The sequence below is a fragment of the Gobio gobio genome, assembly GCF_949357685.1.
Source record: "Gobio gobio genome assembly, chromosome: 10".
NCBI lineage: Eukaryota > Metazoa > Chordata > Actinopteri > Cypriniformes > Gobionidae > Gobio > Gobio gobio.
In genome coordinates this window covers 9,633,529-9,646,945 of record NC_137116.1, presented here as the reverse complement: position 1 = coordinate 9,646,945, position 13,417 = coordinate 9,633,529, and the positions used below count along the sequence as shown (strand labels likewise).

The window sequence follows — 13,417 nt, the reverse complement described above, 5'->3', positions numbered from 1 at the left end:
TGGAACTGGGCAGAGCTAATGGTGATGAGGGAGACTTAGTGCTTGACAATGAAGACTTGGTGCTGGACGACGAAGGAGACTTTGTGCTAGATGATAAAAGATTCTTGGTCCTGGTTTGACTCAATGGATCATTTGGAACTGGGCTTAACCAGCAACGACAAAGACAACTTTGAACTGGGCTTAACCAGTGACGATGAAGATAACTTGGAATTGGGTTGAAACAGAGATGATGACGACGACTTGAAACTGGGCTTAACCAGTGGCAACGAAGGCGACTTAGAAGTGGGCTTAACCGACGAAGACGACTTGGAACTGGACAGAACCAGCAGAGACTGTAGACCAGCAAATATTTCCTTATCCAGCTCATACTAATATGCTCTGGATGACAGATGCTGATGCTGGCTCACTCACCTGAACAGACTCCGTGATGTGCTCAGGCTCCTGGATGGCCGTGGCCTCTGGCCTTTGTTCTGACCCTATTTTCATGTTGGGCTCAGGCTCCGAGTCAGCTGTGGGCTCTGGCGAGCATAGCTGAAGGCTGGCTGGGCTCTGTGTCTGGAATGAGGTTGGCATTGTCCTCTGTAGCGAGACAGGTGGTAAAGGGGGCCTCACATCTTACCAGCACCCACTCCACATACTTGGCAAAGCTCCCTCGAGGACTATCCATGGGTAGACGTGCCTTCGACAGCTCATTGAGGCTAGTGTTAAAGAATTTGCATAACGAAACGGTCGGGGGTAGTTGGGTGAGGCCCGCCAGATCAAGAAAGTCCTTTGTGTGATCCTTGAGGGAGCAATCCCCCTGCTCCAGCAGGATGAGACGAACAGCAGGTATATCCATTGTTTTAAATCCTTTTGCTGTTATAATCGAATCTAGGTCTTGTGTTCTATCATGGATTAGGTGTGTAGTATAATACAAAAGACGATGCGTGATGCAGAATGAATGAAATAACACTACTTTTAATGAACACCAATAACTAGAAAGAAAACACAACAAACCGTTAACATTAACACAAGACAATGTACAGTTTATTCCAAGTTTTATAAAACCATATGATAGCTTTGTGAGGCACAGAAATATGTTTGAGTCATTATTTACTGAGAGTCTAATCTTGATTTGTGATCTGTTTATATTGGGAGAAAGCTTTGTAGCACTTTTAATGCCACAAGTAGCAGTGTATTTCATATTTTGTAAATATATTATTATATTATATATTATATTATATTATATTATTATTATAAATATATATATTATTATATATATTAAAAATCAGGTTAAATGGCATTCATCCACCTCTTCACTGTGTGTTGTTGTGTATTTGTATAGCTGGAAGATGCTCAGGGTCCTGTGCTCATGACTACTGTGGCCATGCCTGTGTTCAGCACCAAGAACGAGACCGTGAGTGATGCTAAACATTGACTTCTGTAATGTTCACCAGTGGTTATTCAGTCAGTATGAATGTTTCTGTTTAACGCTCATCATACTAGACCAAGGGTGCCTTATCCTGTTCCTGGAGAGCTACCTTCCTGCAAAGTTCAGCTCCAACCAGTGCTTAATTTGTAAATTAATAATTCCCAAATCCAAAAGAACAATTAAAAAAGCTGATGCCCATCTTTATGCAAATTAATCCGTTGAACGCAACGCGACTATCCAATTGAAGTAGAGCACATGGAGACTGGGGGAAGTCTCTCGTGGGTCCAACACACAACATTCCCCGCTGGCTCAAAACCACGGCCATAGTGGTAAACTAGAGGAACGCCCATCAACGTATATGAGGGGAAGCGTCGCAACAGCACGCTTCAGTCGTGTCGCAAAAGTGGATCCGTACCGTAACACATACAACTTCAATTTTCCCAGACCATAAAAGGACATCACTGAATGGTGATGGCACAACAATAAAAGCATCATTCGCAAGTTTCTGCAAGGCCCTAACTACCGCCTAGTGTATTATTCTGTCACATATATATCTAGGTTGAGACCATTCAGTTGATCAGTGATACTCTCTCTCACCGACAACACTGTTGCCTTTTTCATTACATTGATTTCTACAGTTTTTTCTCTTTTGATCAGAAACACCATCAGCTTTACTTGCAGATATGAAAAATGAAAATATTCTTGACTGTCTTTTGGGCATTTTGCAAATATTAAAATTTTTATTAGAATAATTTGTCAGGTATATTCACGAATTCCGGAACAGGACTTAGCAGGATCCAGCTCAAATTAAGCACTGATCAAACACAACTGAAGCAGCTAATTAATATCTTCAGGAGCACATGATAATTACAGACAAATGTGTTGCATCAGGTTGGGTCTGAACTCTGCAGGTAGATCAATCTCCAGGAATAGGATTGGGCTCCCCTGTACTAGACAGATGAAATAAAAAATAAAAAAAGATGTCCCTAACACACTCATGTTCATTGTTTCAAGAGAAATAAAGGAATTCTTCTTGGAGTGGTTGGCACAGATGTTCCAGTATCGGAAATACTGAAGGCTATCCCCAAATACAAGGTACACAAACAACCTATAATTCTTATATAATTCTAATAGTTCTCCATTTAATCGAACCATGTTGCGTTACAGACAAAAAATACAGAATGATGTGCCCTGGTTAATTGAAAAGACCATAAATGTGTATTAACAAAATAAAAAGGTTCAATTTTCATTTCATGTTGACTAAAAACCTCACAAAATGGCTTGACGTCTGCAGTTTTCATTCCTGTGTTTGACATATTTCCTATTGAAATGCAAGTTTCAGGTAAGTGTTCCTTAGACTTTAGATATATTCAGGAACCATTATTTGTTACTTGCTAGATTAGTGAAGTAAAAGATTGGTAAACTAAAGAAAGATAAACCTGACTACAACAATCTGAGAACCTTTCCCAGGTTAATATGCGGCAAAATACCAGTAAGTAGAAAAATGAATTCCTTAATTTTACATCAATCATGTCACATTAGATTAGATTCAACTTTACTGTCATTGTGCAGAGTACAAGTACAGAGACAATAAAGTAAAGGAGAAACTGTTCCTGAGGCTGGTATTGTGACAGTGGAATAGTGGAGAGCAGACCCATGTAACACAGACACACACACACACACACACACACACACACACACACACACACACACACACACACACACACACACACACACACACACACACACACACACACACACACACACACACACACACACACACACACACACACACACACTCTCTCTCTCTTAATAGAACTAATACAAAATGTTAATTACAGATGAGGCTGACCACCAGAGATCCACCTCTGGACCATGTGCAGTGTATTTCTCCTTTGGAGTTTGCACATGAGGGGTTGTGTTCAAGTTTGGAAGCTTGTGATCTTTTTTGGCTTGTATACGTTTCTTTCTACCACTACTTCGGACTCTTGAGTTCCACGGTGGGCCGGCTGGTGCTCTTCTCCTCGAGTGGTCGGGAGGCTGGTTTTTCTCAGTGAATATGTGTTGTGGCTGGCCGGTTTTCCCCCTAAATGAGCTTGCCGCTGTGTCCATCCCAGAAATCGTAGGGAAGGAATTGCTGATAGACTTGTGGTCAACAGATCTTATTCCCACCCTAGAATGCCTTCTTGCTCCGCTGGTTATGTCCAGCTCCTTGACTTCACTGGTTTCATCCAGTTCCCTGGCTGTTCTTCCTCCGCTGGTTCCGTTGAGTTTCCTGGCTCTGCCTCCACTGCTAGTTCTATCAAGTTCCCTGGCTCGGTCTCATCCCTCTGATCCACTGGCTCTCCTCAGCCATCCAGCTCCACTGGTGTGACCACAGCCTCCTGGACACCCAGATCCACTGTGGTTTTCAGAGTGGTGGCATCCGAGACTTTGGACCCTTCGACTTCACCTCGTCCCTATGAACTTAGGACACCACCTTGGCCCTTCAACCCAGTGGCTCGACCATGGCTCCTTGCTCTCTCGCTCTACCACAGACTTCAGGGCCAGCGGCTATCCACTCATTTGGCTTTATCCGTGTCCTCTATTCCTCAAGCTCCACTGTTGTCCTCACTCCCACCGGTTCAGCCCCGAGCTATACCTTGGTCCTCAGATCATCCGGGTCCACCTTGGCCCTCCGGTCCAGCGGTATCACCCTGGTTCTCCAGCCCTCCAGTCTCCCTTTACTTCAGTCTTCCAGCTTTGCCGTGGTCTCCCCAAACACAGGGATGAATGATGAACTCAACTGATGGTAGGTGAACTGTGCACAAAACTATACGTAGGTGAGTATCAGATGGTTGAACACAATAAACACTTAAGTGTTTCAGTGCTGAAGATAAACAATTGACACAAAGGTAATAACAATGGAAAAACGCAATGGAGGTCAAACAGGTTACAAACAGATCAGTAATCCACCGGTAAGGGAAAGAATCTGCACAGAGTGTGAACAGTGAAGTAGAGTTTGGTGGTTCTGCGTAAGGTGAGACAGAACTTAGTGTAGACTTGACAGTTTTACAGGGGAATTTTAGAATTACTCTCCCTCATCAAAGCTATTGCTATAATAAGAAATTGTAACTTTACTTTGATAGTCCACTTTAGACATTCTACTATAAGTTAATGACTGTTAGCTGCAAAGTAGAGTATTAGTAGAATGTCGGCTTTATATCTGCTAACACTAACTTGTGTCAACTTATTCCACTAACCCTAACCTAACAGAGTTTAATAATACTCTGAGAGTTAGTTTACATGTAGTTGCAAAGTTACTTCTAGTAATTAGAATGTCTAAATTGGACCATTGAAATAAAGTGTAACCTAAAAAATCACTCTTGTTGATCAGAAACTTCAAAAACCAATAAGACCCATTATAATTAGTGAAACTGTCTACACAAGTGAAAGTGAAAGTGACACTGCACAACATGATGAGTCACTGACAGTAAAGCGAGGCTCTGTTCTATTCCTGACTTAGTCCATGCTCTTGCACTTCTTTTGACACAAAGGACAAATGGATCACGCCTGCTCACCAGCTCCTGGAGCGAGTAAGACAGACAAGCATCACATCATGCATCTCTCTTGGAAGGTTTTAAAGGGGGGGGGGGGGGGTATTCAGCCTTATTTACACTGTTAAAGAGTTGATTCTCATGCTAAACATGGACAAATTAAAAAAATTAGTTGGACGGATGTCTGAGTTTTTCTGTGCCAAATACACTCCTTCAGGATTCAAACAAGTTTCGGAACGTTTTTTTCGAGTGTGGCCCTGTATGACATCATAAAGGTCGGAATTCCTTGTATGGGCACTTCTCCCTGATGAGCGCACACACACGTCAACAAGCTTTGTTCGGGTTAGGGGAGCCGTCGGCGGCGCTGGCATTGTGTTTTAAGACCACAAAATCAACAATGTCACTAAAGAAGTGTGTTTCTGGGTGTGAGGGAAAGATAACCCAAATAACCCAGCCTTAAGGGAACAATGGATGCAGTTTGTGTTTTACGTTGTTCTGCAAGTGTGTGTGTTTGTTCCCGGTCATGAGTGGAAACCGCAGGCGGTGAGTGAAACTGCATCAAATGTGTGTGTTTTGTTGGCAATCGCCGCGGAAGTGCATATAATGTGAACAACGTCACCAACGTAGTGAATCGAGAGTTATCCAGGGATAATCCCACTGTGTGTGTGTGTGTGTGTGTGCCCAAAGCATGCTCCATGAGCTTGGCTGAAAGAATTGGTACAGCCTGTCTGTCTTTTATTAATATGATAAAACTAAAGACTCTTGGGAGATAAGAAGGACGCAACATAGACAAAAATAGACGCATCATATAGTAGTTGATGTTACTGCTCAATCACTCAACATTTATTAATTATATAGTGCATTTAAAAACAACACAAGTTGACCAAAGTGCAAAGTTACACTACCAAAAATGACCATACCGTCTTAAATATATACAATATAACACATAATCACAGCACAGAGTCTTCAGCTGAGATTATAGATGGCTGCGACACTAACAGACATGAACTCATTGGGTCTTTAAAAGGCTTAGTTAAAAAATTTGACAGTATCTCTGATTTTAATTGCTGCTTCTGCTGCGTGTGTGTGTGTTTGTGTGTCTGTTCACAGCTGGGAATCCATGGTTATGCCTTTGCCATCACCAACAACGGATACATACTCACCCATCCAGACCTGCAGCCTCTGGTAATGTATGGCTTGTGATGATGATGATGATGATGATGATGATGATGATGATGATAGTGAAGAAGCGGTCCTCCAGCACATGCTGAGGCTGATGGCAGATTGCATCTCGTTAGAGTCATTGTGCTGTGAGCCGGCAGCTGTGGACGGCCTCTGATCGACTGTAATGAGTGTCTGACAGATGATGAGATGAGAACATCAGCAGCTCAAGAATCAAACCTCCTTCATGATCCCACTGCTGTGTGAAGTGTCAATAAACAAACCTGTGCAATCGTCAAAGAGGGAAAGTACTCGGGAGAAGGCAATGAAAACAGTCAAGACCATCACAAGTTTTGATATATTTTCAGATGCATGAATCTTCCCTGCTGAAAAAGCCACATCTGGATGCACCAGGCTGGTTTACGCTGGTTAGAGCTGCATGGTATAGTGCCGGTATAACGCAGGTGACCAGTAATGATGGATTTTTCAGCAGGTTCACCGAGCCTGTGAAGAATATCTAGGTCATATTTCATCCTATCAAACTCAAATGGAAGAAGAAAAGCCTTTTTAAAGAGCCATTACTCTGACAAAGGCAACACGTTCTCCTTACCATTTAAGGCCGGTAAATGTCATTCATAAATATCATGTGAACATTTAAATTAATTAAAGTAATTCGTTTTATGTTTTGTTGTAGCACTTGTTGTACTGCGTTTTGGTAGTATTTCTTTGATTGTATTTAATTTATCATTTATGCATTATATTTTAGTTTTCTTCTGTTTTTGGAGTGAAAAGTAACCTGGATTTTATTTTTCTTCTTTTTTTTGGACATTTAATCATGTAGCTGATGTCCAGGGTAACCGCGTATCTACACACCATTTCAAACTACAAATTGCAACAGAAAAAGCCCACTCTTTTATTCTCTCCCACTTAAAAAGATAAGCATCTTGACTCTTCCTTTGGTGCCATTCTGCCACTGGAGGGCAGTCTATACCTGTCTCTCTCTCACACACACACACACACACACACTGATCCACAGAACGCATATCTTTTAAAGAAAAAGCTTAATGACAGAATAAAGCTGTGGTGCAGAGTGCATGTCCTATCTCAGGAGGACTAACAGCTTTTATAGTCTGATCTCTGTGGGACAAACATTACAGTTTTACATGATGTATTGACTTGTACATAATGTACTTTAATGTAATTTAATGATCTATAGAAGAAAATCGGTGACTAGTGAGGTGAGAATTTTAGTTGTTTATAGTGTTTGTTGCAGCATCACACAAATACACATCATCTTTATCCATGTTCATTAATATAATTGGTGTTTCCATGTCATGTGTTTCTAGTATGAAGAAGGGAAAAAGAGGAGAAAATCCAGCTATAGCAGTGTGGATCTGTCTGAGGTGGAGTGGGAAGACACTGAGGATGAGGTAACTTTAATTCTATATAAAGTTATAAATACAGTTTAAATGAGAGTTCGGGTGAAACCTGTCTGTAATCAAAACATACTGCCACATAAATCAATCCAACGCTGATTACGCCACTTTTATTTTTTTTTACTTTCTATTATATATTAACCTCATAGTCTATTTTAACTAAAAAGTAAAAGAGGGAATTTTGTCTCAGAACAAGCCAGATTCGTTTACTTTTATTTCACTGATGTGTCATATAGAAAACTGGTGAATCTTATTTAATATCTTAATATCTTTAAACTCTTCTTGAAACAAAACTTGGTAGGTTGCACCACAACCTGAACCTACAGCACAGAGAAATTTGGGGCCAAAATAATGAAATGCTTTAAAATGCCTATACATTTTGTATAATTTGACCTACTTTCATGAGTCTGGTCTCCTTAACTTTCTTGGGTCACGTGGTACAATGATACACTTGCAGGAAAATTAGTGAACCCTTTGGAAATAATTGGAAGTCACAGTTGTAGACTAAACGGAATCTAACTAAGTTAAAAACAGCTAATTGTACTGTGGAAAAGATAATTGGAATGAGGTGTTTTAGTTAAATAGCTCAGATTAGAATTATTGGTTGTGCTGCACAAAGTTGGAAAAGGCTACAAACCTTTTAAATCATTAAAAAAAAAGATTTACTTTTACATGTACTTGTAACAAAACTGTTGTTGTTATGCTTGGCCCTTCAAAAAGCCAGCAGTTAATGCCAAAAAAGTGTTGCTTATCGAGTATACTTTTCGAGTTTTTCCTTTTTTTCTATTGGATATTCGTTTTCTTTTAAAGCTGCAAAAAGTAAAACTTTTCTTTTAGAGCTCTATTTAGTGCTGACCACTTGTCATTGGATTTCCTGATATGGATCCTAGATGCAAATGGCTTCATATGACGCTTATTGGTTGCTGAGAACATAATCAAAGTCAGAATATGAAATGGATGTGAAGAGGTTTGTCTGGAGATCAGAATATCATAGAGGCTTATGGGTGGACTCATATATCTTGGGCTAGTAGTAACCACCCTAGAAAGCACTTAGAAACTAGCATTGTGTTCTGCATGGGTAAGCACAACTCACATATTATTATTAAAATATTACAGTATCTAGTTACCTTTTGTGGTTTTTAGATTTCTCAGTTTGATTATCAGATTTGTTTTTGTTTTTGTCCAGTTGCGTAATGCCATGGTGAACAGACAGACTGGAAGCTTCTCTATGGATGTGAAGAAGACTGTGGATAAAGGGGCAAGAAACTCCCTCTATACACACACACGCACTGAAAAGCTCTTTTCTTTCATCCTCTTATAGTGTTTGTGTGTTTGTTTATGACTGTGTCTCAGAAGCGTGTGCTTGTTCTACACAATGACTACTACTACACAGACATCAAAGGAACTCCCTTCAGGTGAGATTTCTTTCCTCATATATAAAACCATGTAGAACAACAGAAACACAGCAGATTGAGTCAGAAGTCTGGACTCAGAACTGCTTCCCATTGAACCAACAGCTTTTCTGCATACTACCGACTGCAGCACGACTCCAAAAACATTATTTTAAAAAACATACATAGCCAGAAATTAATTATCAGATCATTTTGCACTGTCCAGGATATTTCTCTCTGATCTCCATTACATGAAGATGATCAGAACATTTAAATCCACATGAGCTAATAAACTTGATTGTTTTAAAATTTTTTAAAGGGATTCTCCACCCAGAAATCATTCACTTACCCTCTTGCCATCCCAGATATAGGCTATACAGTCAAACCAAAATTTATTCAAACACCTTTTCTCACATTATCGTCAAGAAACTTTGATAGAAAGGTATGTAATGGATTACAATCAACAAATTAGCTGTTAAATGTAAGTACACAATTAGATAATTCAGCTCAACCAATGACCAAGCAATACTTCATTTTGTTCAGTTTGTGGTGTCAAAGGTCGCATTAGCAAGTAAAGAAAAAACACTTCAGCAAAACATGGTCAGGTCAAAGTGTCTGAATCATTTTGGTCCCAAATTTGTATCAATTTTACTGGTAGTCACTGTATGAAGAATTTTGGGGTATAATATGTCACAGTTTACTTTATTTTGCGCTCCTCAATTACAGCAATAAACTATAGTGTCCTGCACCCACTAGTAAAACATTATATCTGGTGTCTGAATCATTTTTGGTTTGACTGTATAACCTTTTTTTCGAAAAAAAATAATCCATCCATGTGAATCTGTCACATGGAGCTTGTTTCCATATAGTTTCCTGTTCCCTCCTGTTCTAGTCATTAGTTGCCATGGACATTCAATCATCACACCTGTTTGTTATTTACGTAGTCATAGTCACTGTGTATTTAAGTTTTTTCTTTGTTCTCCATTCAGTTGTCGGTATTGGCGTTCCTACACACTGTTATTTTGCTATTTGCCTGCTCTTCAACTCTGGATCACTTTAGTTTTGTAGAACCTTTTGAACTCTTCATCATTGTAATAATTTCACTTTTGGGCCCAAACAAGGGACGCCAATTATGTAGTGATTTTACCTTCGTCCATCCAAGGACGTTAAGTAAGGTAGTGATTGGTACTCACGTCACCGCTGACGTTGTGATTTTTGGTTTTGGTGATTTTCACTTAAGGTGTGGTTATGAGTACATCAGAAGACCACCTTCCCCCTCTCTTAGTTTGGGACACTAGTCAAGGTCTTTTACCTTGGCTCTATGAGAACACTCCACACAGGAGGCGGTTCAATCATTTTAGATTGAATGTAAAGTGGGGAGAGTTGGTCAGCTGATTTATCTGAAAGATTGGTGAGATTTCTAACTTTTAGAGCCTTTTCTGTATTATCAGCACAAGTAAGACACAATTGCAATAAAATATTTTTTATTAACAAAAGATAAACAAGAATAACTAACACCACTACTAAATGAATACAATGAATGATAAAGGAATAAAGTGCATAAGATACATAAAATACATGTGATTAAGTTGAGTGTGGCTATGGAAGAGTTGCGTTATCTTATGGAAAGGTAACTGTTGTTTCTCTGAAAGTAAGGTGAAGAACCTTATTATGCATCAAACAAATAACGAAAGATTATTTGTTATTAACTAGCATCAGTTAAATTACCTCTAATGTAAATTAGAAAATCATATACTGATAATATACAACAATGCCAAGGTTTCTGGAAAGAGGTTTGGTTAAGTGATATTTACGTTCCACTTGGTTGAATAAGCAGTCCGATGGAGGTGACTTCTTCCACTGGTTGAACTGGGTGACCATGCAGTGAGAAAGGAGCTGGAATCCGTTTCAACAGTCTTGAACACGAAGATCTATGGGATGCTGATCTCCTGGAGCACCAAAGGGTCCTAAAATCTGGAACACGCAGATGAGGCCCTGAAGTAGGTGCAGAAGGACCTTAATCTGGAACACGCAGACGAAAGAACCTTGAAGTGAAGGTTTGCTCTCCTGAGCTTAACCTTGTTGCAAATGTCTCTGTGTGTCTTCTGACTCTGTGGGTCAGACACTCAGGACTTGGTCAATCCGCTTTGGTCTCTCTGGCATGGAGACTCGGGACGTGCTGTAGTTGTCTCGCTGGACTAAAACTCTGAACGTAGTGGTTGTTAATTTCTCTTTCCTTACAGTCTGGAGGCTCAGAACATAGTCGTATCTGTTGCTGCCTCACAAGCTGTAGATTCAGATCCTTGGATCTTTTGTTGTCTCTCTGGATGAACCAGGGCTCAGAACTTGGTTGCTCTGTCACAGTCTCATCCTCGCAGAAGGAAACTCAGAACTTGTTGAACTGTTTGTCTCTCTCAAGGAGAAACTCAGAACTTGTTGCTCTGTCACAGTCTCTCTCAAGGAGAAACTCAGTATATTACGGTGTATCTGTTATGTCTATCTTGAAGGGAGACTCAGAACAAGGTATGTCAGTTGAAAGGGTACCTTTATCCTTTTCTGAATAGGAGGAGATTGCAATTTGGCGGTTCTCCATTCCAGTGTTGCGATTGGCTGCTGGCATCAGAGGGGGCACACCATGTGGCCCACCCTCCTTTCTCCTGTGGAACTCATTTGCATACTGTACACAGTTAGAAGTCTTTAAAGTGTCTTTAAAGTTTACCAATGCATTTCTCACTTTCCAAGCCACCATCAGAATACCATTGGCAATATTCTAAACAATTAGAAGCCAAACATGATGGAAAAAGATTGAACTGTTCATTCATTGATTTGTTCATTAACAGCTGATTCTGTGTAAGATGTTGCATTACAAATAGCTGTCACTGAGAATACTTATTTCTCTGAATAAGTATGAAATGGATGTGTGTACTTTACATCAGTCTTAAGTTTTCCAAACATAGTTATGAATGGATTTGGATGTGGTCTTTCTTTCACCCACTACTGCTAAGGTCCTGTGGAATTTTTATGGCAGTCATAGACCAGGACACTAGGGATTTGGGTGAAGGGCAGAAACTGCATGTGGACCAATGAGATGTCTTGTCCTTCCTGGGCTTGGTACGAGAGTTCTTCTTATTGCCCTCTGGGCCCTGGAATGTGCTGTCCACTACATCATTGTCATATGGATTTATATGTGACACATTTAAATGGAGATTGTGTCCATTAACATTGCCCCTATGGGGAGCTTGCCCAAGCCCAACGGGCTTGGAGGAGGAAGAGACCTAGAGGAGTACATGAAGGAGTTCATCGGCCAGCAGCCACCTCACCATCTGCGACGACATCACGCTCATGGAGGGGTTTTGGATCTGACTCGATTATGAGATCCGGCTGGTGATGCTGCAAGGAAACTCCTGCTGGATGCTACATCAGCTTTGCCCTGTGGGTTGACAGATCTTCTTTTGATGGTGGTGAAGAGGATTCCACCGCCAGCGTCCATGCCTACTGCGGATAAGAATCCAGAGCCCAACACAGACCGAGAGCCATTACCAGCTATGGACATCAAGTCAGTGCCAGAAGTGTATTTTTATTTGACAGGTAATATTGGTGTGCTGGATGAGGAAGAAGGGCTGATCGACTGGGATCAGCCCTGCCCACCCACAAACTATCTCTGTCACTGGTCCCCTCCTGCACTAATGACTCTTCATCACTGCTGGTCCTGTCGCTACCAGTCTCAGTCACCATCACAGAGTGTTCTTCGTCACCACCATCCCCGTCTTCTCCTGCACATTCCACCAAAGCCAGCCATTCCCTCAGCTCCACCTACACTGGCTCCTTTCAGCCCCTCAGCTCCACCATCAACCCTGTCATGCAGCCCTGATCCGCCGTGGGGCTTCCGGTCCCCAGCCCTGCCCCTGATATGAGGAGTCCCAGACATGAGGAGGCCCTGGCTCCCTGCCCCCTCGCCTCCCGCCAGAACGGTCACCTTCTGGCTCCACCGGGCTCCCTCGTCCCACCTGCTCTACCTTGGTCAGTCATCGCCCCACCATCGCCACGGACATCTGGGCTGTCTATTGTGCTCCATCCCCCCACCCTTACGGTTCCATCGGGCTCCTCTATCCCTCAGGCTCCACCATGGTCCATACTTACAGCGGCGTCGCCTCAGGCCCCTTGGTTCCACCTTGGCCACTCATTGCCAGGACTCCCAGTCCTTCTGCGTCACAGGGTCTTTCAGTTCCACAGACTCTGCCTGGGACCCTACATCTTAAGGCGTCATTGCTGTCGGTGGGGTTCAAAGGACCACCTTAGCTCCTCCTTCCATTTATTGCTACCGTGAGTCGCTCTGAGATCTTGCTGGCCATCCGTTCCTTCCTGGATCCTACCACCATCCACTCCTCCATGGGCCCTTCCACCATCCTCTCCTCCATGGTTCCTCTTGTCATATCCTTCATGGCTTCTTCTGCCATCTGTTCCATCCTGGTTTCTCCTATC

At 41.6% G+C, this 13,417-nt stretch overlaps 1 protein-coding gene across 1 annotated transcript in view; it reads left to right on the top strand.

Annotated features, from left to right (window-relative positions):
- The window catches only part of cacna2d3a (calcium channel, voltage-dependent, alpha 2/delta subunit 3a), a gene marked incomplete at its 5' end in the record, with an annotated part of 142,230 nt that overhangs the window by 81,383 nt on the left and 47,430 nt on the right, over nucleotides 1-13,417 (top strand). Inside the window, 6 exons of the mRNA XM_079826478.1 lie at nucleotides 1,325-1,396; nucleotides 2,426-2,506; nucleotides 6,058-6,132; nucleotides 7,455-7,538; nucleotides 8,731-8,802; nucleotides 8,898-8,959. Of these exons, the coding sequence (XP_079682604.1) occupies nucleotides 1,325-1,396; nucleotides 2,426-2,506; nucleotides 6,058-6,132; nucleotides 7,455-7,538; nucleotides 8,731-8,802; nucleotides 8,898-8,959 (446 nt within the window). The remainder of the gene's footprint in view (nucleotides 1-1,324; nucleotides 1,397-2,425; nucleotides 2,507-6,057; nucleotides 6,133-7,454; nucleotides 7,539-8,730; nucleotides 8,803-8,897; nucleotides 8,960-13,417) is intronic.